Source organism: Mixophyes fleayi, chromosome 11 (genome assembly GCF_038048845.1).
Source record: "Mixophyes fleayi isolate aMixFle1 chromosome 11, aMixFle1.hap1, whole genome shotgun sequence".
NCBI lineage: Eukaryota > Metazoa > Chordata > Amphibia > Anura > Limnodynastidae > Mixophyes > Mixophyes fleayi.
This window is the reverse complement of record NC_134412.1, coordinates 98,936,868-98,963,505: the sequence shown is the minus strand read 5'-3', so window position 1 is coordinate 98,963,505 and position 26,638 is coordinate 98,936,868. Positions and strand designations below refer to the sequence as shown.

The 26,638-nt window shown below is 43.7% G+C and overlaps 2 protein-coding genes across 9 annotated transcripts in view; one reads left to right on the top strand and one right to left on the bottom strand.

Moving 5' to 3' along the window:
* NTM (neurotrimin) overlaps nt 1-26,638 on the bottom strand; it is a 597,738-nt gene that overhangs the window by 24,697 nt on the left and 546,403 nt on the right. For 2 of the 4 annotated variants that reach the window (XM_075190590.1, XM_075190593.1), the window contains one exon: nt 16,209-16,272. The exons of 1 other annotated variant lie outside the window; for it this stretch is intronic. In XM_075190590.1, the coding sequence (XP_075046691.1) occupies nt 16,217-16,272 (56 nt within the window). In that variant the 3' untranslated portion in view covers nt 16,209-16,216. Of the gene's footprint in view, nt 1-16,207; nt 16,273-26,638 lie in introns of those variants that run through there. One more of the 4 variants, XM_075190594.1, reaches the window with a different exon arrangement.
* The window catches only part of LOC142107272 (opioid-binding protein/cell adhesion molecule homolog), a 550,917-nt gene that overhangs the window by 499,112 nt on the left and 25,167 nt on the right, over nt 1-26,638 (top strand). For all 5 annotated transcript variants that reach the window (XM_075190599.1, XM_075190600.1, XM_075190601.1 and 2 more), the window contains one exon: nt 24,306-24,538. In XM_075190599.1, the coding sequence (XP_075046700.1) occupies nt 24,306-24,538 (233 nt within the window). The remainder of the gene's footprint in view (nt 1-24,305; nt 24,539-26,638) is intronic.

Below are 26,638 nucleotides of genomic sequence, written 5' to 3'. Positions count from 1 at the left end.
CTCCAGAGTTTTGGCTCATCGCAGTTTATTAGACCCCTGGTATCGCAGCGTACAGTCTCCCTGGTGCGATACTTAACACTGGCAGGGTTATTGCTGCCAGTAAATACGTTGATACCCGTTCTCACCCTTAGTAAAATTGTCCCCTTAGATGTTTACAGTTTATGATTTAAAAATACATATAACACCCTTTTTTCAGGAGAAAGGGGGTTATATGTATTTTTAAGACCTCTCTAGCACTGTATAGCAAATCAAGCTCCTGGCTATGTAGAGGTTTTCTGGCATACAGCTGCCATCTCCTGGCGGTGAAGGGGTTAAATAGTAGCCCGGTGATTCCGCTGGAGTTGATCACACAGACAGGCATTTAATACTCTGGAAATCTCCTGATAACAGTAAGAAAGCTGGTTTTACGCTGTACTATTGCTGTAGATGGATCATCCGTCCTGGGTGTAACTTCTGCAGCTCCCTCATCCACAGATGAACCAGCTCTGGTTTCTGAGGCTGAAAAGAGGATAGAGAACTCTGAGAGATTTGTACATTCCTCACAACTTCCATTTAAATCTCCACAGGTCTTAGACTTCCACACAACAGGGAAGAGCAGCCTCCGATAACCGCACACTTATATAAAAGCTAGGGTGATTAGATTGGATCATGCAAGATCCTCATCACCGTCCTTCCATCTTATCTCAGATACTGATCTCTGAATCTAATAAGAACTGACAACTGGGAGATGCTACATGTAGATGGTGCTACATGTAGGACCAAACATATCATTTCATGCAGAGACCTCACTCACCCCAATAATTACTCTTACTCTGCTCCAGTCTTACTTAATGATGATAACTGCCCTTCTGTGTACACATGTGGGGGCAGACCTAGATGAAATACACATGGTTGCAGTGCGATTAGTTCCCATGAACGACTCTGCTGTTAGTATGTAGCTGTGTAATCATCAGTTTGGACAGATAAAATTAGGAGGGCAACATTGCAAGTAAAAATGTTCTCAGCACATTAATGTTTATACTATGTATAAGATTTTTCTATTCTCATTAAATAATAATTGAGATGAGCAGGTTTCCAAAATATAATATTTCTATTCTTTATTAAAAGATATTATGCATAGATACAGCCATTATTGGACGAAGCAGACATACACCCAGGGTCTCAAATGCCAATTGACAATCTATATTTGATTAAGTCAGTCTTTGACAGAAAATGTTACTTATCTTTGCCAAAAACATTACCTATCCTTGCCAAACCTCTTGACCTAGGTCAAAGCTAACATTTCATCGCTCAAGTGACATGTTCTTGGAAGGGTCTTTTTGACCTTATTTTTAGCAAATATGTCTTTGGCTTTGTCTGGTCATTGTGAAATAAGGGAGATAATGGAAATTTAGAAAACGTGTGTTTCTCGTTATAAGTAGATGTTCTCCTCTAATTATATTGAGTAATATGTGAGAGAAAGGTCGGTACTTTTCCTCTTAAAAGCACAGGCGCATACACTTATATTTGTAATTGATAATATAGGTTTTTGTTAATTATTACTTCGACAACTATGAAAAGAGAATAACATAACTTTGTTATACCACAATACATCTTTGCTATCTATCCAGCATATTAGGATTACCACTTCCTACGTGCCACTGAAACAGCCTATATCTTTATAGTACAACTATTTTGATTGGGGGCGGGGTTATATTTTGATTGTTGGGGACACTGGTGTCTTTATATTTTGGCTGCTTGATCAGTTGCTGGGGGAGGGGGATGTCTTTATATTTTGGTTGTTGGGGAGGGGGGGGGGGTTGATATATATTGCTGTAGGGAGTGCCCTGAAAGATCAACCGAAATTGGAAGATACCCCTGCCCCAGGAAGGGGTGTTCTGTGTCAGGGGGTCTCTTGCGATTTCGGTTGATCCTTCAGTAGCTGGTATACTTTGAGCTACACAGAGCTGTCAGTGATTTACACGGCAGACACACTTCACTCTGTGAGACTCCAGAGAAACTTCTGAATTAGCCGATTTAAATCCTGGAGGTTGGTATACAAAGCAATGATGTACAGATTCTAGAGACAGGACACTATAATCTCCCCTCAATCATTGGATAATGTCAGAATGTGCTGTCATTTACTTTACTGTATCTCAGACATGAGGTATTCCTATAACATATCTGACATGTACATAATTACACGTGTTCCTTTAGATCCAGTCCTCATGTGTCTGTAGATACAGGGCTGCACTTAGCTTTACGTATCAGAAAATGGGGTTAAACTGCTTCTTTCTTAGGCTTATCCATGAAGGCATAATGCAAGTCTTCTCATACGGACACTGGAGAGATAGATGTTCAGTCCCCTGTTCTTGGCTGTGGGAGAGGTTAATTGCACTGATATGCTGAGTTCTAAGCAAGACAGGGGGAGTAAATCAGACAGTCGCAGGGGTGGGGGGGGGAGCTGCTGCTGCTTGATGAGTCAAGCCAATCTCCGCTTCTAATTGGATGAAAGTCTGTGCAAGAGTCCTGAAGGCAACGAAACCATGTTAACCCCTTTCCTACTGCTCAATCTGCATGAAGCCTTTACCAGACATTTATACAGTGTACTCTTAAATATATATATTTGTGGAAACGGTAACCAGAATAGGACCTGTCCAGCAGGAAAAGTTACAGACAGGGTTAATGGTCCTGCTATTGTTTACACACAGGTGCATGACATGGGTGTGATTGCTGTGGTGTATGTTGCGGTGAGTGGGGCTTCTGATGCTGGATAGCAGCCGGACAATAGCTAGGACTGGTGGGTAAAGCTATTATGTCAGAAAGCCGTGGAGCCTATTATGTGTGCGTCATGCTGAAATAAAACGGCCCCTGCTTAAGAATCCTGGAGTGAAGTCTTTTATTTATATATATATATATATATATATATATATATATATATATATATATATATATATATATATACATACACGCACAGAGAGAGTAAGTGACATGCCCCTGTATACCTCCAACTTCCACGTGTTTTTGTGTGTGTTTTTGTGTGTGTGTGCGTGTGTGTATAATCTATATCTGTGTGGTGTTTGTATGTTCTCACCGTATTTGCGTGGGTTTCCTGCAGGTGCTCTGGTTTCCTCCTACACTCCAAAAACATACTGGTAGGTTGATTGGCTGCTATTAAATTGCCCTTAGTCTCTCTTGGTCTGTGTATGACATATCCCCCTTATACCCCCCACTTCCATCACTGTGCATGTATATTATATGTGTGTATTAGGTCTGGGCCAGGACTGCAGAATCCGTCCCTTACTGGTGCCATAGTGGTGAGGATAGAGACCGTATTGCTTTCACTTCCTGACAAATTGGTGTTCACTGGGGTGGGTGGGGCTTGACAGGTAAGCTCCCTTTCAGAATTGCTGTGTATCCTGGGAGTCCTCACACCCCAATTCAGAGAGTCCCCTGGAGACTAGACAAGTGTGGGTAAATGCGAGGATAAGTACAAGGTTTTGTCTTCACATTTAACAGAATTTTTTTTCTAGACCTTTGAATGAGCAATAGTTATAATTCAGCAATGTGAATGTTTATATTGGGGACTAAAGGGCAATAATGAAAGGTTTCTCTAGCCTGTAACGCGCCACTTCCATGTACCTTCCTCCTGCATGTTATGTGACGGCATGCCATGTTGTGATATGAAGCTCCTCAGGTCCTTGTCTCTTGTTCTTTCCGTCATTACTTCCCTCCATAGGAGGCCTGGTACATCATTTTGTTTCTGCACTGTTTCGATGAAATCAAGCAATAATTGGCTGTGTCTGTCCCTGCGTTGTGACTTTATCCCGCCGTCCAGCTGTTCTGCAGATAATTAATACAACAACAGACCTGATTTAGAAATCTTTTCTCCTACAGACAAAAGTCCTTCTGTGTATAGGACGTGCTCATTCTTCTAGGCCGTACCAGGCATTAACCTGTTATGTTCCATATTATGGTTGAGATGTTGAATATGAATCCAGGGTAACTCCTCATGGTCAGCTGATTGATGGGAGCGTGAGGTCACCGGCCCATGACTTTGTCATACTGCCCCTTCTGATGAGGGCTCTGTCCCGCTCTCCTGATAGGGCCACAATGGTGGGAGGTATATATACATTGATTCACTAACATCCAGTGGTGAACGGGTGTTGTACAAGTCCAGAGAAAAGAAGAAGGATTAGGTAATTGTGTAGTAGTTTTAGGTTGTAGTCCCAAAAATTGTAGGTGATGCAGGTTGTGTGTACCAAATAAGCAGGAAAATGAGGCACATCTGTGTTGTAGTCCAATGCCCCCAAATGTCCTAAGTGACAGGCTCCGTATAATATAGTGCAACAGATAGAGATAATCAGATATTAGTGGTATATGTGTGTGTATTATATATATATATATATATTACTCCTGCTCCCCACCAATAGTGCTTAAGCGTACTGTAGTATAAAGATGTAGTGCAGGTCCACAGTGTGCTGGGGTCTGTGGATGTTTTTTACCTGGGGTTGGTCCCAATCATTCTGCTGCACATGAGGATCGCCAGAAATGCACCATAAGTTCAAATAACTTGATTGCCTCTATGCGTTTCCTCTAACATATAGGGCCTGATTCATTAAGGAAAGTTAAGCAAAAGTAAGTAGGAAAGACAAAAACATCTTGCGTTGGAGGCGGAGGTAAATTTAAAGTGTGATAGCAGGTTTATATTTAGTGTAGGGAATGTCCTTCATCACTGTGCCATGGTGCCCCCCCCCCCCCTCTCCTTCATCACTGTGCCCTTCATCACTGTGCCATGCTGCCCCCCCCTCTCCTTCATCACTGTGCCATGGTGCCCCCCCTCTCCTTCATCACTGTGCCCTTCATCACTGTGCCATGCTGCCCCCCCTCTCCTCTTCATCACTGTGCCATGGTGCCCCCCCCTCCTTCATCACTGTGCCATGCTGCCCCCCCCTCCTTCATCACTGTGCCATGGTGCCACCCCCCCTCTCCTTCATCACTGTGCCCTTCATCACTGTGCCATGCTGCCCCCCCTCTCCTTCCTCACTGTGCCCCCCCTCCTCTCTCTCTATCCCCCTTCTTCATCACTCAGTGCTGTTTTCCTCCCCTTGCCTCTCCGTTCCTTTACTTACCTTCTTTTAGCTTCTTTCATCTGTTCTGTCTTCTGTCTTCGGTCTTGGTCCTCTCTTTGCCGCTCCTCACGGAATGTCAGGCGTGACATGATGACGTCACACCTGACATTCAGAGCGAACGGAGCAGAGAGGAAGGAAGAGGACACTGACGCCGCGATCATGTGAGTATTTTTTACTAAATACCCTGCTCCCCCCAGCAACGAAGGGAGGCACCCCAGCAGGTCCGGGCCCGGGTAATTAGTACCTGCTCCACCCCCCTCTCGGCGGCTCTGGTTGTAATTAAATGTAAAATATCAATTTAAACAATATGAAAAATACATCTAACATTCACAAATGTAAACCTAAAAATATGTTATAGTATATTGAGAATTACGCACCTAGGGTAAAATTGGGAGGATAATATAGATGTAGCCCTATATAAATAGAAAAAGTAAAATAAGTTACAGAATAAGGGCGCAAATGGTAAGGAAAGAAAGTAAGAGATACCAAAACAGTATAAGATTAGTGCCTGATATTTAAATTTAACCGGGACCTTACATTACTAAGTGCAATACTGGTTATGTACATCACTAACGACACATTCTTATGTTTTAATTTGTGAATCAGGAAGTTGTGTTTTAACATTATACCACATGGACCTGACCCATGAGCGTTCAGAATATGACGCCTGTATTTGTGCTTTGCGTATGTCCAATATCATGAAGACACAGATCACAAGACCCGTGCCCTGTTGAATTCAGGCACAGGACTGCTATAGTACCCAGGCATTGCAGATATGTACGTACATGCCAGTGCCCGCTGAGCAGGCAGCATTACATGCCTGACCTGCCACCTATTTACTCTGACTACCATGTGTATGCTGGTGCTTGTAGATCTACCAGACTGTAAATGGCAGATTGGGTTGGCTGGGACTTGTAGTTCCACAAACTAAAAAGGTGTTTTCACGTATTCTAACAGTACACACACCTTATTACCCTACACCAACCGCCCCAGGTGTGTAGGAAGAGCCCTAGTCCTTTCAGCACAGGGCTGGTTCTTCTGCCAAAAGCCCCATACATGCCATCAGATATCCTCACACGTGCTGAACAGCCCCGCTGCGTGTCCCCTGCTATAGTGTCACACACCCTGGCTGGTTGGCCTAGTGCTGGTTTTGGTGACAGTGGGCTGACACTATTCATCCTTTCCACATTCTCCAGAAATGCCCGTCAGACAGGGGCAGGCTGGCCTGGGTGGCAGGGGGCATCTGCCCCCCGGACCGGTCCCATAATGGGCTACCTTGGGCTGGGGCACTGTGCCACCTGCGTTCCTTTAAAATAGGCTGCTGAGCCGAGTCTCCCCCCCCTGCCTTTATTTCATGTCACATTTGTAGATGTTCATATGGTTTATGCACATATATAAATATACTTTCCTGAATAAAAAGCACGTAAATGGCTTAAAAGAAGTCCTAATGGCAGCACTGATTGCCGCCATCTCACAACATGTGCAGGTGACGTTATTTCTTCCGTATTGTGCACTGTTGAATGTCCCACTAAACTTAATCTTGTTTTTGCATTGGCTGCAGAATGAGTCACATTACTGTGTATAGTCTACACTCTACAAAGATCCTCACGTGAGAACCACACTTGAACTAATAACTTGCGATATATTTACATGGTTTGACAGAAGATTAGTAAATGTCATGTATTGGAAGCTGAATGCAGCAATAAGTCGGCTATATCCCGATGTGTCTGTCTCCACCAGCCCAATGTTTACACATCCATTGTAGCTTCTCTAACCTGGCTCCAGATGCTGGGATTTCTGTCCAGTCTCTATGATTGATGTAAGGAAGATTCACAATGTCTCGTCTGGGCTCTGACTGTGGGTTGACTTCTACTTAAAAGCAGAACGTCACAGCATTGTCAGTGTGAGATTTATGCACAATTAAAATGGCAGGAACAGTGACATTTCTTCATGACTGTAACGTCCAGCTCTGGGTATATAAGGTGCTGAGTCTGTATGCTGTATAATCCCAGTACTTTGGGAGTGCTCGGAGGCCCATGTTGTGTGGATCCAGCTCCATCAGTCCTAGTTGGAGAAAGTGGAGAGAGGTTTATATCTGAGCAAAGCAGCAGTTGATAGATTACGGGAGGAATCTGTGTATTGGGGCTTGGTGAAAATACCGGAATAAATAAGAAAATTGATGGTGATCCACTTAAGCTTTTCCCATAAAATGTTATTCATAGCATTCTGTTTATAGGGTATATTTTCAAGCACCTTCCTTGTAAAACCGAGGAGACTTAATATTTTTATTTTTTTAACAACTTTATTATTTTTTTGTTTATATATTCTACCTTTACCCTTAAACATATATTATATTGTCCTTGACCTGCTGATATAACCCCATCAGGGCTGATATATTTTATTTATGTTCAATTGCTGATTTTAATTGTATTACTTGCATGTTTTCTCCTAGGGAGTTCTCATTGTATTACAATCTTTCTATTTATTTACAAGGGGGTTGCTATTAATAACAGCTGAAGCAATTGTCTGCAGCTATGCATGTAAACGTGTATGTTTGTACTTTTGGGCTTTTATCTGCTGCACAGAACCTGGAAAGTGTGTAATTAACAACCCCATATTGGTCCAATGAAAGTAGGCTTTGTTACTGCTTGGCCAGAACCTGTCTTGTACTATTCATTTCTTGGAAAACTGAGCAACGAGTAAACACTCTCAACCTCCTTCCCGCCAGCAAGTCCTGACATTAAATCAATAATACCCACATTTAATAAACTGGTCTCTTTTAAACTAACTAACACTATCATTAAACTATTAGCCCCTGCATTTAATACAGACACTACGCATTGCATTACAAGCCCCTCCTATATATTAATAGCCCTCACCAACCCCACATTTCATTAACTCTCATTTAATAGAATGAGTCCCCATATTAAATTCATATTCTCACAAGCTGCTACATTGAATGAATATCCCTCACATTACCTAAATAGCCTCCACAAGCAGACAGGAAGGACCTAGGGCCGGCCCACGATAAATCCAGGACAACAGTACAGGGTCCCTCTCCCCTTATGCCAATAAAGGTGGGGGCATAAGTCAAAGCGCTGGTATGAGCATGGGCACCCACAGTGGATACTATAGAGCTGCAGATTGCTTACCTATGAATTCTTCATCAGAAGGTTTGGAAAACAAATGACATATTTATATGTTATACTTCACCCACTCAGTAGCTTGTGGAATTAGACATTTTGCACTGTATGTGTACCAGTGTGAGTAGGGAAGGTGTGAGGGTGTACCAGTGTGAGTAGTATAGGAGGGGAGTAGGGAAGGTGTATCAGTGTGAGTAGTATAGGAGGGGAGTAGGGAAGGTGTATCAGTGTGAGTAGTATAGGAGGGGAGTAGGGTAAGTGTGAGGGTGTACCAGTGTGAGTAGTATAGGAGGGGAGTAGGGTAAGTGTGAGGGTGTACCAGTGTGAGTAGTATAGGAGGGAGTAGGGAAGGTGTGAGGGTGTACCAGTGTGAGTAGTATAAGAGGGAGTAGGGAAGGTGTACTAGTGTGAGTAGTATAGGAGGGAGTAGGGAAGGTGTGAGGGTGTACCAGTGTGAGTAGTATAGGAGGGAGTAGGGAAGGTGTACTAGTGTGAGTAGTATAGGAGGGAGTAGGGAAGGTGTGAGGGTGTACCAGTGTGAGTAGTATAGGTGGGAGTAGGGAAGGTGTGAGTGTGTACCAGTGTGAGTAGTATAAGAGGGAGTAGGGAAGGTGTGAGGGTGTACCAGTGTGAGTAGTATAGGTGGGAGTAGGGAAGGTGTGAGTGTGTACCAGTGTGAGTAGTATAAGAGGGAGTAGGGAAGGTGTGAGTGTGTACCAGTGTGAGTAGTATAAGAGGGAATAGGGAAGGTGTGAGGGTGTACTAGTGCGAGTAGTATAGGTGTGAGTAAGGTAGGTGTGAGTGTGTACCAGTGTGAGTAGTATAAGAGGGAGTAGGGAAGGTGTGAGTAGTATAGGAGGGAGTAGGGAAGGTGTGAGTAGTATAGGAGGGAGTAGGGTAAGTGTGAGGGTGTACCAGTGTGAGTAGTATAGGAGGGAGTAGGGAAGGTGTGAGTAGTATAGGAGGGAGTAGGGAAGGTGTGAGGGTGTACCAGTGTGAGTAGTATAGGAGGGAGTAGGGAAGGTGTGAGGGTGTACTAGTGTGAGTAGTATAGGAGGGAGTAGGGAAGGTGTGAGGGTGTACTAGTGTGAGTAGTATAGGTGGGAGTAGGGAAGGTGTGAGTGTGTACCAGTGTGAGTAGTATAGGTGGGAGTGGGGAAGCTGTTAGTGTGTACCAGTGTGAGTAGTATAAGAGGGAGTAGGGAAGGTGTGAGTAGTATAGGAGGGAGTAGGGAAGGTGTGAGTAGTATAGGAGGGAGTAGGGAAGGTGTGAGTAGTATAGGAGGGAGTAGGGAATGTGTGAGTAGTATAGGAGGGAGTAGGGAAGGTGTGAGTGTGTACCAGTGTGATAGGTAACCTATAATAAAGAGGTGGATTTTCACAGTGTGTTTAAAGTTTTAAAGGCTGATTAGGTGTGGTAGAAAATGTCATTGGTGGGTAGCACAGAAGTATTCCTATAGGCTGGAGTGAGATAAAGCAAGGAACAAGTCAGACCATTTTCAGAGGAAGTGAAGTATTTTGAGATGAGGTAAGAGATGTATGAAGTTTCAGATGTAGAGGGCTATGTAGATGAGGGTAACTCATTTGAATTGGATTCTTGAGGATATGGAGAACCAGGGAAGGTATTTGCATAGTAGTAGAGAATGGAAAGGTCAGGTGAGGAGAGGTAGATTTGGGTGTCGCCAGCGTTGAGGTGGTACTGGAGGAAATTAGTTTCCAAAGAAAAAAGGTTATAGTGAGAAAAGGAAAGGTCCAGAAGAGAGTTGTTTTCTTTAGGATTGGTGAGATAAGCATGTTTTTAAAGACAATGTGAATGTGCCATTGGAGAGAAACAGGAGGACATGCAGTGGGGGTGAGGGAGTGGAAAAGTTTAACAGAAAAAGCATTGAAGAGGAGTTTGTCGGGTGAGATAAGTGCAGAGACTTTGTCCTTGGTTATGGGGGAGAATGAACTGGATTGGGGAGTGTGGGAGACAGTGTGTAGAGCCTGCAGGTTCTGACATGGTGGAAGAGCCTGTTGAATGATGTTGACTTTTTCTTTGAGCTGTGATGAAGGAAGGGGGATGTGGTGCAGGTGGGCAGAGAAACAAGTTGATAGATGCAAATAAGTTTTGGGGTTAAAGGACTGGGTCGATATTAGAGAAGTGAAGTATGTTTGATAGGAAAGTGAAAGGATTATAGGGCAAGATGATAGGATGAATTTATACCGGAGGAAGTGAGATTTCATGTAGGGGCACTGACCAGTGCAGAAGCCCTTTTGCTGTTGGCAGGTGTGTTTGATGAGCCATAGGTCATCGGGGAGTATATATGGTGGATGCAGCTGCATTGTCTAAGGCTGAAGTGAGTGTGTTATCGTATTTCTAGGGAAGACGAGAAGTGGATTGGTTTGAGAGTATTTATATGAAGCTGTGTGTATGTGGATTTGGGGAGGGAGGGAGCTGTGCATGAGGTAAGTTGGGGTCAAGGGAGCTTCCATCACCGTGGGTGGGAAATTATTATCATGGTTATCCTACGACATTGTTCAGAAGGAAAATAGGGATATTTAAGAAGCTGACCAGGAGCTGACCAGGAATGGAATAGAAGCGATGGAAATGAGTGGATTCTCCCTAGTCACAGGTCACAAAGTAATGCAAGTATTAGTATAAATATAATAAATCAATCATACCCAAGTGGTCATCTTCATTGCACAGGGTTCCAAACTGTTTCCTTTTCAAGATACACTTTCCGGGGTCCAATGGCTTTTCATAGGTATGAGAAGGCTTCATTCAGACCCTGCAGGCACCTGCTTATGGATAGCACCAAATTATTTCTGGAGGCCAAGAAGGGTTGTAATCCATAAATGACTAAACCAAAGTCCTGAAAGAGGAATGGGCTTGGGTGTCCTAAGGAGAGACAATGGCAGCATCATGCAGGGGAATGTCATTATTACAACGCTCATCTTCTTGTCATAGCATCAGCAAGTGCTGACAAGTAAAGTAGTCTCTTGTACCGTTGTATGATTTCTGGAGCAGACAGCAAGTGATTTTACCATTTACTGCTGATAAAAACATGATTCATGGTGACAGGTTGAAGAAATACAAATCAGTAAAGAAACAATGCAATAATTGTGCTAATTAAGGATCTCTTAGAATGATGTCTCTTATAATAGTGGATTGCAAGTTATATGAAGCCTTATAGATTAGCCCCCGTCTTCTTCTGCACTAATATTCTATTGCTATATTCCTCCATCCCCCTCACACCTGTTCTCCATAGACTTTATGCCCCCTATTGTCACCAGTAATGTGAATGTAAAGGTGTGCAGAGCTGAACAATTAGTGTGACACAATGTGTTTGTCAGGGTCATGTGCCACAATGTTTTCACTACAGAAACGTCTCTGAAGAGGCTGGCAATGGCCTACCAGCACTCCATGTAATTATATAGTGCTGCTTGTTCATGTTATAAGGAATCCTTCTTAGATACCCACCCAACCAGGCTGCTTTTCTGAGTAGTGGGTGGGTGTGCCAGTAAATCAATCATACTTTCCTGTCCATCTCCCATAGCTCTGGCAGGACCACTACGTCAGCAAAGGCTGAATAACTCTACCCGTCAGGCGAGCAGGTGCAGAATAGGCAGATTGGATAAGATTGGTCCTCGCTCAGCCACTGATTGAGATCTGTGTTCACTTAGAAAAGGATTTGCAAACACTAGCACTGAATCTGAAGGATGATTTGCTGTGTTATGACCTCCTAATAGGTTCTCTGTGCCCAGAACCCACTGTCCTTCCTTCTAAATCTTCTTTCTTATTTCTGAGCAGATGGCTGGCGTCTGGGACCATCTTGCAGAAGCAATTTTCCGGCTTGTTTTGTCAGTCTCTGTTCCATTTTCTATCTACTTGTATGTCTGGAATGACAGCAGTGTAATAAACAGGTCTGGGCATTGCTTTCCTGATATGTGACTGGGACAAGACTGAGGACATCACTAGGCTGGATTAGTGGACAGGAGAATCCACTCATTTCCATCACTTCTATTCCATTCCTGGTCAGCTTCTTAAATATCCTTATTTTCCTTCTGAACAAAGTTGTAGGATAACCATGAAAGATTACCGAATTACTTTGTAACTACACTACAGGCTCATATCCTCATTCTTCATAGTAACCAACACTATTTTCCAGAAGGCAAATAAAGTTATTTAACAAGTGACAAAATGCTGACCAGGAATAGAACAAGTCTGGCCTAAATACCTGACTTTTATTGCATAATACAGATAAATTACACAGGAACTGCCTCTATGGAAAGTATTAGCCTGCAATAGATTTCATATTTCATGTCCTGTAACGGAGAAAATAAGTTTATGTACAGTAATTGCAGTATGAGTGTGATTAGCAAACATTGCCTGCCCCCCATTGTCTGTACATCGTCCCCTGCTCAGATCTGCAGGAAGGGTATGACCAATCCAGGCGTTTAAATACAAGGTGATAATGAAAACAAACAGTTCCCAAAATTGAAGGACATCTCAAGGACAGAATCCTTCTTAGAGTGTGTGGAGGGATGAAGGAGCGGGGAGTAGAGTTAAAAAAGTATCTAAATAAAAAAAAAATTTGCACCCTGATATTTGCCAGCGTTGTGCACACTATAAATGTCTTAGTGTCTGCTAGTATGTTGTATTGAAGGTATTTATGGATTTAAACTTATCAAACAACTGTAAATTGTGAGTGTTCTATTTAATATGTGAAGTATTGTCTTATATACTGGATCTGGATAACTACTAAGTGATGATCTCTGCATAGAAGCGATACTCTGGGGAGATCTCAGCTTCATATTGATGCTCTTGTGTTGCTGGATTGTGTGTTACATCTTTGTAAGTGGCCATTTCAAGCCCATTAAAACGCTGTTGTTCTTTCTGGCTGTGCTGCTAATAATAAAATGCAGAAACAAGTTATTTGGTGACTGAGGCTTTGGTGAGACTCACATGATCACACATCGGATCTTCTGCCATGAATTCAACAAGAGAAAAACCGCTCTTGGTGTCCGATTTGTGCACTTTACACCAAGAATATAAGAAATGGAAATATTAGGATCAGATCCGTCTCTGAATCTTATCTCTGATCTGGCAGCAGGATAGACACAAATGACAAAGGAGGCGTCTGTTAGACAGATGATCCTATTCCAGGAACCTTGAAAGAATTGTAAAGAAATGTAATGAAGGACCTAACTAAGCAGGGTTAAGCTGCACTCTCCATTATATCCTAAATACATGAAGCATTGCACAGTGGCTGATAATAAAACAGGAGATATTGTGCTGCAGTGTCTGTATTTACAGCTATACACATGGGGCACAATGCACAGCCAGAACTATTGTGCGTCTGTGACGCTCCGCAGTGTGTGACCTTCCTGTCAGCTGAGGGAAATGTTCCATGAGTCCTAAACAAGCCACCGTTCCTATGACTCTCCACATACAACATCATAGAAATGTTCTAGTGGCTGATTTACAGATAAACACTGACTGGCTGCAGCCATCAATGTGTAATATGCCCCCTTCCTCTTCCTAAGATGCACCATATTATATAATAACACAAATACAAGGGCAAGCACAGAAGTGTCTCTTATTCTATACAAATACATACACTATATAGACAAAAGTATTCAAACGTTTGACCATTAAACCAACAGGGACTGTTGTATTCACATATACTGTATTATGGAGTTGGTTCCCTTTTGCAGTGATAACAGCTTCCACTCTTCTTGGAAGACTTTCCACAAGATGTTGGAGTGTTTCTGTGGGGAATTTGTGCCCATTCATTCTGTAGAGCATTTATGAGGTCAGACACTGATGTTGGAGGAGAAGTCCTGGCTCGCAATCTCCATTCCAGTCCATCCAAAACGTGTTCTATGGAGTTGAGGTCAGGGCTTTGTGCGGGCCAGTCAAGTTCTTCCACATCTATCTCATCAAACCATGTCCTTGCTTTGTGCACTGGGGCACAGTCATGTTGGAATAGAAAAGGGCCTTTTCCAAACTGTTGTTACAAAGTTGGAAGCATAGCATTGTCCAAAATGACTTGGTATGCGGCGGAGCATTAAGATTGTCCTTCACTGGAGAGAAGGGGCCTAGCCCAAACCCTGAAAAACAGCCCCATATCATTATTCCTCCTTCACAACACTTCACAGTTGGCATAATGCAGTCAGACAGGTAACGTTCTCCCGGCATCCACCAAATCCAGACTCGTCCATCTGACTGCCAAACAGAGAAGCGTGATTCCTCACTCCACAGAATACGTTTCCACTGCTCCACAGTCCAGTGTCTGTGTGCTTTACATCACTCCATCCGATGCTTGGCTTTAGTCTTGGTGATGTGAGGCTGCATGCAGCTGTTCGGCCATGGAAACCCATCCATTAAGCTCCCGCCGCACACTTTTTGTGCTTATATTAATGGTAGTGGAAGTTCGGAACTCTTCAGCTATGGAATCAGCAGAGCATTGGTGACTTTTACACACCATGCGTCTTAGCAGTCATTGACCCAGCTTTGTGATTTTACGTGGTCTTCCGCTTCGTGGCTTAGTTGTTGTTGTTCTTAAACGCTTCCACTAATAATATCACTTACAGTTGACCGTGGAATATCCAGCAGGGATAAAATTTCACAAACCATCCTATTGTAAAGGTGGCATCTATCACAGTACCACGCTTGGTGTCACTGAGCTCTTCAGAATGACAAATGTTTATAAATGGAGACTGCATGGCTAGGTGCTGGATTTTATACACATCTGACAACAGGGGGTAAATGTATCAATATGCGGGTTCTTCAACACCCGCGTGTTCAGCCTTTTCCGCGATTAAATTTCAAGCGGCGCTGCCTTGTAAAGGGAAGTTAACCCTTTACAAGGCAGCGCCGCTTGAAATTTAATCGCCAAGAGGCTGAACACGCGGGTGTTGAAGAACCCGCATATTGATACATTTACCCCCAGGTCTAATTGAAGCACCTCAATTCAATAATTAACAGGTGCGGCCAAGTACTTTGTCCATATAGTGTATAAATAGGAAGAATGATACGATAGGGACTAATCATTACCATCATGGGGGTACAGTAGTCACTCATCGCCTGTATTTATCAGAAATTATGTCTGGGGCAGCCAAGTTATAACAGCCCCGAGCGGTAAATATTAATTTACCTCTTCATGGGCCAGTCTCTGTCATTCAGATTTCGACTTTCAGTTTCACTAGTTTTAAAAAAAAGTATATTAAAAGAAGAACCCAAACAAGTAAAACACACAGATATATTGCCAGAGTGCCGGTCATTGGTCCAGGAATCACTGCTATGTCAGCGTGCAATTGGCACTGTGTTGTCTACCATCATTTTGCCTATTTCAGGGGACAGAGTTATTCCTCAACCTCACAGCTGCTCCGAGTGATGTCTAGGGCTGTATTTATAGGTCTGAGTCTGAACTCTACTCAATGTGCATATTATTTATTTTATATTGTGTATATTATTAATGTAGTGTTTAATCATGGGCTAAGTAAGGGCTTTAATGACTTTGTTACGCATATGGATCCATTGAGAGCTACGGCATATGCTGTAGAGTGTTGTCAGGCAGCAGAGAAATAACGAGGTGGACAATGTCCCCACCCAAGTTATTGTGTTGTGAGAGGAGTGTCACACCTGAATAAGACTGAAAGGAGGGCTCTGGGAGGAGATAATGGCAATCTCTGCATCACCTCCATAGAAAATAGGTATTATATGTATTACACTAAATTCATCCTGAGATGAAGGTAAAGTAATGGGAAATTCAGTGGTAGGTGTAAGGTCATGGGGGACATATATGAATTATACACGGACAGTCAGTAACATTATTACGTATTACACCCAGCAGATGTGGATCCCTGTAGTTGTACAGTGATACACAGGAGCCTGGCTGATATCTCCACTCTCCCCCCTCTTCATGAAATCAGCAGAGTGTCCAGCATGTAAATCATGTCCGGCACTGTCCAGCTTCATGCTTTATAATCCTTCTGATTTCTGTACTCCATGACCTCTTTATCAGGTGTCACTGTGGACAATGGTCAGAAAATGAAACAAAAATGTATTGTCAGTGTTGTTTAAATAAACCATATATTTTACAAATAAAGTGTAAAATTAATCATCACATGTATTGTATATATGTTTTCCTTTTTACTATAGTGTGACAGGATGGACCTCCTATGCCACCCTGTCCATGTGTTGCTGGGGATCGGCTGGGCTTGCACCATCCCCTTTCTTTAGCCCGAATGCACCTTCTAATCGTAGTAGAAGGGGCTTTTGCTGCTCTCACCACTAGACTCCTTAGCGGCACCTAGAACCGTATCCTTCTGGGTAACTCTCCCTAGTGTACCCCCTTCCTGGTACACCTGGATTAGTACCCCTGATCTCTTCCTTTAGATCAGGGTTGCTATGGATGGTTCCCCCTGGCTTATCACACTGGCCAGAGCTGCACCTTTTTATACAGATTTACACAGATGCCCTGGCAGGAGGTAATCCAGCCTTCTGTGCCTCTAACCAATCCAAGTGCTTCATGCAGCCTATACAGAAGTCAGCCTGGAGGGGGGTTTAACACCTTTTTACATAGCTGCTAGCGGTGCCACTACGTTTTTATTGAATGTTTACCATTGGGTATAACATTTCTATACTCTTGCTTTGAATACAATTTAACTTGCAAAATTTACATTCATCACTTGCATAGGGAGTTTAATAATTACCTCCTCCTGTCTTTCAGGCTCAACAGATGTTTTTGTCACTTAGCGATAAAAAGGTCTAATTAACTAGAGATTACCTGTCCCTAGACAGTTGCAAAGCCCAAACATGACATACTGTCTCAGAAGTCCATGCCTTTCCATACAAACCACATACCAATATAAAAAGATAAGTAAATTTGCAATGATATACAGAGGTGCATTGCACTCCTAATTAAAATAAATATCTCCAATAAGTTATTTCTGATTCAGCCATTCAGCATAAATCATACATTGACCAATGATTTTCTTCCATATGATACAGAGGATAAACAATGGACATTTTCTGTACTGATAAATACATTTTCACACCATAACAGAATGTCTCTTTTCAATCAAAGCCTTAAACGTCGTCCCAGGATGGGCGCAATGTTCTGTCAGCACAATCCATATTGGTGTTAATATACTGCAAAGGTGTTACCCTCATTCTACATCCTCGTCTCTCACCAATAAATAGTACACAATTTGCTGGAAATGACATTATTATTATTAGTATGTAGACTGACGTAATGTCCCGATGAGAAGAGTGCAAGCTCTATGTCTCCAGACCATTTATGTAGATGAATAAGTAGATCACAGAGATATGAAGCAGCAGGGCCGGTATCTCTAGATATGTCTGACCTATCTATGTATAAGGTATGAAGAGAGGACCGTGTCTGGACTGTGTTATTAAAAGTCACATTTTCCATATAAAATATAATGACATAAAAACACCCCGACATCCATGATTTACTGCTTTATAAATACAATGGGAATGTTGATATAATATAGCCGTGCCACTAATGTATGGAGCAGTATCAATAAGCAAGCAGACAGATGGGGCTGGCGGGGAGCAGTAGTAGATCTCGGGGGTCTGAGCGGCACTCATGTTATTACACCCTTACTCTGCCTCTGTGTGTAAGATACAAATCTATACACAACACATCTTGGTACCATCTTATGCCTATAATTGTGCCACAATAACAATGTCACCTCCTGCTGGTCCCTCATCCAAGCACACTACTTGCATCTGTCCCTAATTTGTCAAAAATTCTCCTTCCTCCGTGGGAATACCCCCATGTAGCAGGACTTATGATGAAATACCAGAACTTGTGATGAATACACCTTTTTTTTTATGAGCAGCACAGGTGGCTCAGTGGTTAGCACTTCTCACAGAACTGGGTTTATGAATTTGATTCCCAACCATGGCCTTATCTGTCTGGAGTTTGTATGTTCTCCCCATGTTTGTGTGGGTTTCCTCGGTTTGCTCCGGTTTCCTCCCACACGCCAAAAACATACTAATAGGTTAATTGGCTGCTATTAAAATTGCCCTGAGTATCTCTTGGTCTATGTGTGTGTATGTTAGGCGATTTAGATTGTAAGCTCCAATGGCGCAGAGACTGATGTGAGTGAGTTCTCTGTACAGCACTGCGTAATTAGTTATATAAATAAATGATGATTTCAGTGCTGTCAGCTCTGCTCCGAAGAGCATAGCTGTACAGCGCATGTGTGGAAGGATCACATGATCCCTCCCTGTCACTCACCGCTCTCTCTCTGCAATGATAGTTGCAGAGACAGAGAGGGGATCTTTCTGCACATGTCCAGTTCTTGGAACTGCACATGCGCAATTGAAGAATGAAGAGAACGAGGAGGAGATCCGGAGACAGCGCGTCCGAAGAGGGAGGTAAGTGTGATTTTTTTTTTTTTTACCACAGAAACAGCAGTTTTTCGGAACTGCTGTTTCTGTGATCTGTTGTTCATAAATTTAAGAAATAGTTCAATCCTTATCCATGCGATAAGGATTGATAACTATTTCTCACTTTTGCCGAACATTGATAAATGTGCCCCAAAGACCGTGATCTCTAGAGGCTCTTTTATATTGTATTTCCCGCGGGAAGCAGAGACACTTTCCTACAGCGCCATTAGCCGAGTTTAGCGGCAGAACAGGCTGTTTCATGGCAGTGCTTCTGGTGATGCAAGATCCAGCAATACAACCTTCCATATTTATTTTTGCTTAATATGTACAAAGGTACAAAAACAAATATAAATTATGACGCAGCACTAAATTGTGAAAATCAGTCTGGCCCCCTAAATGAGCACATCACCTTTAAGGGTTAACAGGATAGGCCAATATATACCTGTGTTGGCAGTAAGAAGAAGGGAATGGATTTCTTCTATGCATGTGTGTATATATATATATATATATATATATATATATATATATATATATATATATATATATATATTACATACAGCGTTGGTCAGTCACCAGAAAGTGGATGTTCTTTGTCACATGCTCTTACATTTTGTTAATCCATTCCCATTAAGTGGGATATCTGTTACAGCCGATCGATTCCCACATGGCATTAATGAATTTGGAATTAATACCACCTTAATCCTTTCTGGCTTTGTTTTATGGAGAGGATGAAATTTACCCGTAGGCGGCCGCTATCTGAGCGTCACATGATCAGAGAAAGACCCCAGGACCAGCCCACAGATCGGGGACTTTCCTGTATACAATGTTACCACACTCTGCTGCCCACGTGGTGAATTTCAATTGTGTCTGTCTCAGTGGAAGCAGTCATTATATAGACGGGACTAATCATGAAGGCAGCCTCTCTCCTTGTCACTATCAGGGCACGAGAACCACAACACTGTCACCAGCAGCTGTTAGTAAATGGGGTGATAATATGTCCAGCTGCAGCTAATTACCAGGAGACACATGATCAGTTACAGCCGGGATGGGCAATAGAACAAAGTGTAGCTTTGGAAGTTATATACTCTCTACTGTTGTATTCTCTTTTTCCTACACATTAAGGGGTCCCATACTGACTGACCGCACATGGTGGGCTGGTTGTATGCGGGGACCAAGCACATGGTAGGAGTCCTGCATGGGGTGATCGGGATCATGTTCTCACAAGCAGGGCCCTTCCTCATTCTCCCCTCGCTCTTCCTACCCTTGTTACCTTTAGTTATCCTCACCATTCTTGTAATTGGCCTTTGTAATAGGACTTGATGTATGTTGTCCCTCTTTATTACTACTTGTATTTCTTGTCAGTTGTTCAGTGTAGCTCTGAGAATTCAGTATATAGAACTTATCTCTTCCTCCCTTGGTCTCACCCAATGGACCTCCTCCTCTACCCACTGCCTTGGTCACTCCCTTGATCTTGTCTTCTCCTACCTATGTAATCTCTCCGACTTCTCCATCTCTCCCTTTCCTCTATCCGACCACCATATCCTCTCCTTCTCTCTCTCCTCTTCTCCTGCTCCCCCCCCCCCCCTGCCCAAACCTACTCTGTCCATACGCAACCTCGATGCTCTTGACCCTGCCTCTCTGTCCTCCTCTCTCGATACCCTCCTTTCTCCCCTTTCCTCCCAGGCCTGCCCCAACCAGGCGGTCTCCCTCTACAATCACACCCTCACCTCCGCTCTGGACGCGGTCGCCCCTGCCCACTCCGTCCACCCCCGCTGCTCCAAACCCCAACCCTGGCACTCCAAATTTACCCGCTTCCTCCAAAAATGCTCCCGTTCCGCCGAACGTCACTGGAGAAAATCCCGCTCCCTGGCTGACTTCCTCCACTTTAAATTCATCCTTTCATCCTACAGCTCTGCCCTCTCACTCGCTAAACAATCTTTCTTTAAATCCCTCATCTCTTCCCAGTCCTCTAACCCCCGCCGCCTCTTTGCCACCTTCAGCACTCTCCTGGCCCCCTCCCCTCCCCCCCACCCCCTCCTCCCTGACTGCCTCTGATTTCGCCTCCTTCTTCTCCTCTAAAATCGAGGCCATCCGACTTGAAATCTCCTCCTCCATTCTCTCTTCCACCCCTCCCACTCTTCTGTCCTCCCCCCCCAACCACCTTCCCCTCCACTCCTTCCGTCCCACCACCGGCGAGGAAGTCCACTCTCTCATTTCTTCCTCCCCCCCCTACTACCTGTCCCCTGGATCCCATCCTCTCCCACCTTCTTCGCTCCCTTTCCCCCACCACCTGCTCCCACCTCGCTCACCTCTTTAATCTCTCCCTCTCCACTGGCATCTTCCCCTCCTCCTTCAAACATGCTCTCGTATCCCCCATTCTTAAGAAACCTAATCTCGACCCCACTTCTCTCTCGAACTATCGCCCCATATCTCTTCTCCCTTTTGCCTCCAAAATTCTTGAGAGGCTCGTCTGCAGCCGTCTCACCTCCTACCTTTCTGAATACTCCCTCCTTGATCCTCTCCAGTCTGGTTTCCGCCCCCTCCACTCCACTGAAACTGCCCTGGCTAAAGTCACCAATGACCTCCTCTCTGCAAAAGCCAGGGGCCACTTCTCCCTTCTCATCCTCCTTGACCTCTCTGCAGCCTTTGACACCGTTGACCACCCCCTCCTCCTTCACACCCTCCAGTCTTTCGGCCTCTCCGGCCCAGTCCTGTCCTGGTTCACCTCTTACCTTACTCACCGTTCCTTCTCTGTCACCACCTCTGGGTCTAACTCCCCCCCATCCACCCTTCCAGTTGGGGTCCCTCAGGGCTCTGTTCTGGGACCCTTACTCTTCTCTCTATACACCTCCTCCCTGGGTGAACTCATCAGCTCCTTCGGCTTCAGCTACCACCTTTACGCTGATGACACTCAACTATACCTCTCCTCTCCTGATCTCTCTCCCTCCCTCCTCTCTAGGGTGTCCGCCTGCCTCTCTGCCATCTCCTCCTGGATGTCCTCTCGATTCCTCAAACTTAACCTTGCCAAAACTGAGCTCATAGTTTTTCCTCCCTCTCATACCCCATCCCCTTCTGACCTCTCCATCACTGTCAACAATACCTCTATCTCACCTGTCCCCCAACTTCGCTGCCTTGGTGTCATCCTCGACTCCTCTCTCTCCTTTGGCCCCCACATCCTCTCTCTTGCTAAATCCTGCCGCTTCCAGCTGCGCAACATCGCTCGCATCCGGCCCTTCCTCTCCCAAGATGCCACCAAATGCCTTATCCACTCTCTGATCATCTCCCGCCTGGACTACTGCAACCTCCTCCTCACTGGCCTCCCCCACTCTCATCTCGATCCCCTTCGATCCGTCCTTAACGCTGCAGCTAGGCTTATTTTCCTCTCTCGCCGCTCCTCTTTTGTCTCCCCCCTCTACCTAGCCCTTCACTGGCTCCCATTCCCCTTCAGAATCCTCTTTAAGCTCCTCACACTCACCTACAAGGCCCTCGCCAACTCCACTGCGCCCTACATTTCCACCCTCCTCTCTATTCATGCTCCATCCCGCCCTCTCCGTTCTGCCTCTGACCGTCGCCTCTCTTCCCCCCTTATAACCTCCTCCCACGCGCGTATCCATGACTTCGCCCGCGCTGCCCCCCTCCACTGGAACAAGCTCCCTCCCTCCATCAGAACTTCCCCTAATCTGTCCGGCTTCAAACGGGCCCTAAAAACCCACCTTTTTCTTAAAGCCTTTCTGTCTCCCACTTAACTTCCTACCTTATCTTCTGCCTCTGTCCCCCTACTCTCCCTCTCTCCCCTGCGTGTCTCTGTCTGTCCACCCCTCCCCTTAGATTGTACGCTCCTCTGAGCAGGGCCATCTCTCCTCCTGTTTCCACCACTTCTAACTCTGCTCTCCAGCTACTTAGCCCTCCTCCTCAAAGGTCCTCCACCCCACGTCCACTTTCGCTCCCTCCTCCCCCCTGGGGGTCTCCCTGTCTTCCGCGCCCCCCTTCTTGGGCCCCGTCGTTTTCGGATCCTCCCTCCCCTTTCCCCGCCCTCTCTAGCTGTGCATTGAGCGTACTGAGTTGCTGTGTTTACTGTACTGTGCTGTCTCCCATTGTATTGTGATTTTGTTTGTCTCTGTACGGCGCTGCGGATGCCTTGTAGCGCCTTATAAATAAATATTAATAATAATAATAATAGAATAGGAGGAATTATTCTGAGTCAGAAAATAGTGATATTTCCAGATACAATGTTACTAGGGACAAAGTACAAAAGTACACATTGTGTTTGGACAAAAAATACAAATGTCCACCAATTAGTAATTCATGCACAAGTGTTCTATTAATGTGTGCAGATTCCTATGGGGCCGTACACAATAATAGCATATGATGTACAAAACTAAATTCATATTGTTCTATTGTGTGTGGCAAGATGGCTGCAGCATTAATCAGTCTGCATGCAGCGGTCCTGTGTAGCTGTGCTTTACTTGCTGGAAGTATATGAATATGTTCTATAAATACAGGCATAATGTCACCTTCAAATACTTCTACATGTATCACCGTTACATGTACATTGTCACCATCCAACACTCTCAGACAAACTCCAGTCATTGAAATAAAATGATACAGTAAAAAGAGATAACACTGACTGTAGCACATCATCATTTTAGTGTAAGAAAAGTACCACACACATATATATTTAAGAATACATAGATTCCATACAACTGTCATACCTTAGTCCAATAAAGTACTTAGGGATGTCTCTATATACCAGAAATTATTTTATAATTATATTTCCAGTCTCTCCCTGAATTTCATGTAATAATAATTACTGTTCTATCATATGTGGGTGATTACTCCAATATCTGCAGATTCTCAGGAAGGAGAATAACATTTCATTCTAGATAGAACCTTCCCTTTGTACTGTTTATTACTATGTGAATTGAGCCATCCTACTTAGTATATTGAAATGATCTGTTGTGAAGAGGATTTAAGTTCCATTTATATAAATGGCAGCAGAACATTTCCCTGCCTGAGAAGTGGATTCACGGCTTACTGAGTAGGAACCAGCGCCCCTTCAATTTTCCATCCTCTAATTCACTTCTCTCGCCACTTTGGAAAACATGTGGTGCTTGAGAGGAGTAGAGCTAATCCCGACAAGCACAAAGAAAGGTTATTACCCAGTTTTAAGAAACATTTGTGCTGTGAGGAGCGAAAGTCACAGACCTGCTTCGATATATGTTATTGAATGGAAGCTGCCCAGTGAGAGAGCAAACTCTTCAGCTGTGTGTAAAGTGCAGTAACTGGATCTCCTCCTGGTTGTGTATGAGAAGTCTGCACATGTTTCCAGCAGTGATTCTCATCAATAAAAAGTCACTTCTCCACCAGAGAGGTGTGCGATGGACACTGGTCTCTACTTCCTGGCATTTTATTATTTCCAACATTAAAATAAATCTATATATATACACAGTGCACAATGCAAGAGAAATAGAATTACTGTATCATCTACAGCTTTCAGTGGAAGTGTGCCCGTCAGTCGTCAGGTTACCTTGGATCAGAAGCTTATGAACAATGTATTTCTTAGACTTTGGGTGATCAGAAAATCCAGATGTTGTTTGTAAAATAAGTAATGTGTCTGTTGAATTGTTTCCTTCTTTGCAGGTGCACGGTGGATAATAGAGTAACACGGGTGGCCTGGCTGAACCGCAGCACCATATTATACACCGGCAATGACAAGTGGTCCATAGACCCTCGCGTCATCCTTGTGGCCAACACCAAGAGCCAGTACAGCATCGAGATCCAGAATGTGGACATTTATGATGAGGGACCCTACACCTGCTCCGTGCAGACCGACAATCACCCCAAAACCTCCCGCGTACACCTCATTGTACAAGGTAATCCCCAAATTTCATCTTTCTATGGCCATCTCTGTCTATCATGTACAAATTCATGGCAGGAGAAATATGTTCATGTATGAAATGGATCGTCTAGTCTAAAAGTATTTATTTTTAATTCTACAACTCCAACAGACTGCGAGGGTTATGTGTTAATACAAAGTATTTATTGAAAGCCCAAAATACGTATTTTCCAGCATTCTTGGAACTACAGGATTTCCAAATAAGCATGTTCTTTATTTATTTGGAGCACTATGCCTCAAATATCAACATTTCCCTGGCATTCCTTTGCTTATTAACTTGTGTAGCAGTGCTCCTCACAGTGAGAGTAGGAGTAGACATGTCTGTGGGAATGACATTCCCCTCCTCTTTAGCAGTGACTGTAGGAGAAGGGACTCAGTGATCATGTGTGCATGAAATTCCCTACAGTGCTCCTCACATTGACTGTAATAGAGGAATTCGGTAATTTGCCTGTATTTATATATTCCCCTGCAATGCTTATGAGAGTGACTTTAGGAGGGGGACTTTAGTAATGGTTTGTGTATGACACTCCCCTCAACATTACCTTGTTTAGCAGTGCACTTCCCAGCACTGTAGGAGGAGAAACTCTGTAATTATGTCTGTGTATTTGATATGCCCCTGCATAGCAGTGCTCCAAACAGTGACTGTATGATGAGGAACTTGGTAATTTATGCCTGTGTGTATGATGTGCTCCTCACAGTAACTGTAGGAGGGGGAATTCAGAAGTTATGTTTCTGTAGGACATTCTCCTCCTCGTTAGGTAGCGGAGCTCCTCATAGTGAGAGTAAGAGGAGACATTAGACATATTGTAGTAGAGGAGTGTATTTATGAGTGTATTTATTACACAGCTCCCCAAAAAATTATTTATTTTTAGTTGCTAAGGATATGTAAATGAATTTAGGGTATTTTGTGGTTACTGAATTCAAAAATGAAAGTAACTGTTCAAATTGACTCTGATTCTTGAGATGGATACCTTCAATTAATAGGGAGCTCAGCCATAACGTGTGCATATGGGAATCTTCCAGAACATTCTAGAAGGTAAGAATATTCTAGCTGTTAATTCCACGATCATTCTCGCATACTCCACTCCATATATAAGTAATCGGTCCCTTAACCAGCAGTCAGTTCGCAGCTGAGTGGTTGTCTATTGTGTTTTTCTTGTTTCCTGTACATGTAATATATTTGTATACATGTAATTAGGTTAAATAAGTCAAGTTGTGTATGGAGTGGTTGTAGTGACAGTTTGTATATACAGAGTGTTTTAAGGCCTTGGACAAAAATGACAATTGTTTCAAATACATTTGTAGATTGTTCCCTGGACTAATGGAAAAACTAAAAGCTGGAATTTTTGATGGCCCTCAAATTAATAAACTTATCTAATTTTGTGAATGGTGAAGCTTCTGCCTGGTGCAGTTATGTCTCAGTTGTCAAGAACTTTTTAAGCAACCACAAAGCAGACAAGTATGAAGAACTGGTACAAAACATACATACTTTAAATATGTGGGTACTGACATGAGCATAAAGGTGCACTATTTCCACAGATTTCTGGATAATCGGGTGGGGTACCTTTTTGCTATGACCGGCTCGCCGATACCAGATACGCCCACAGGAATACACCGAAGTTGTATCCCCGGCAAACTTACTGATAGCTGGAAGCGGTGACCGGACACCCTGCCGACGAATGAAGAAGTCGGCGGGTAACGATGACATCACTTTCAAGCTGCACATTATGTTTGCTGTCGACATGGTTTCCTGTCACCGCTTCCAGCTGTCGGTATTACCAGTGTGCCGGGGGATACACCTTCGGTGTATTCCTATCGGTGATCCGGTCATCGGTTTAATGATTGCCACCTGGATAATCTTGGTGATTTTAGTGAGAACAAGGGGAGAGGTTTCATCCAGATATAAAGGAGGAAAGGTATCAGGGCAGATGGGACAGACACATAATGACAGACTATTGCTGGAGCCTCCAACGTGATTGTCCTGATAACCCACATAAATGTAAATCGTATAAACAGTGTTTACTATGCACTAATTGTGATTATGTGAATCCGTGCACTATGTTATCTGTTATTATGC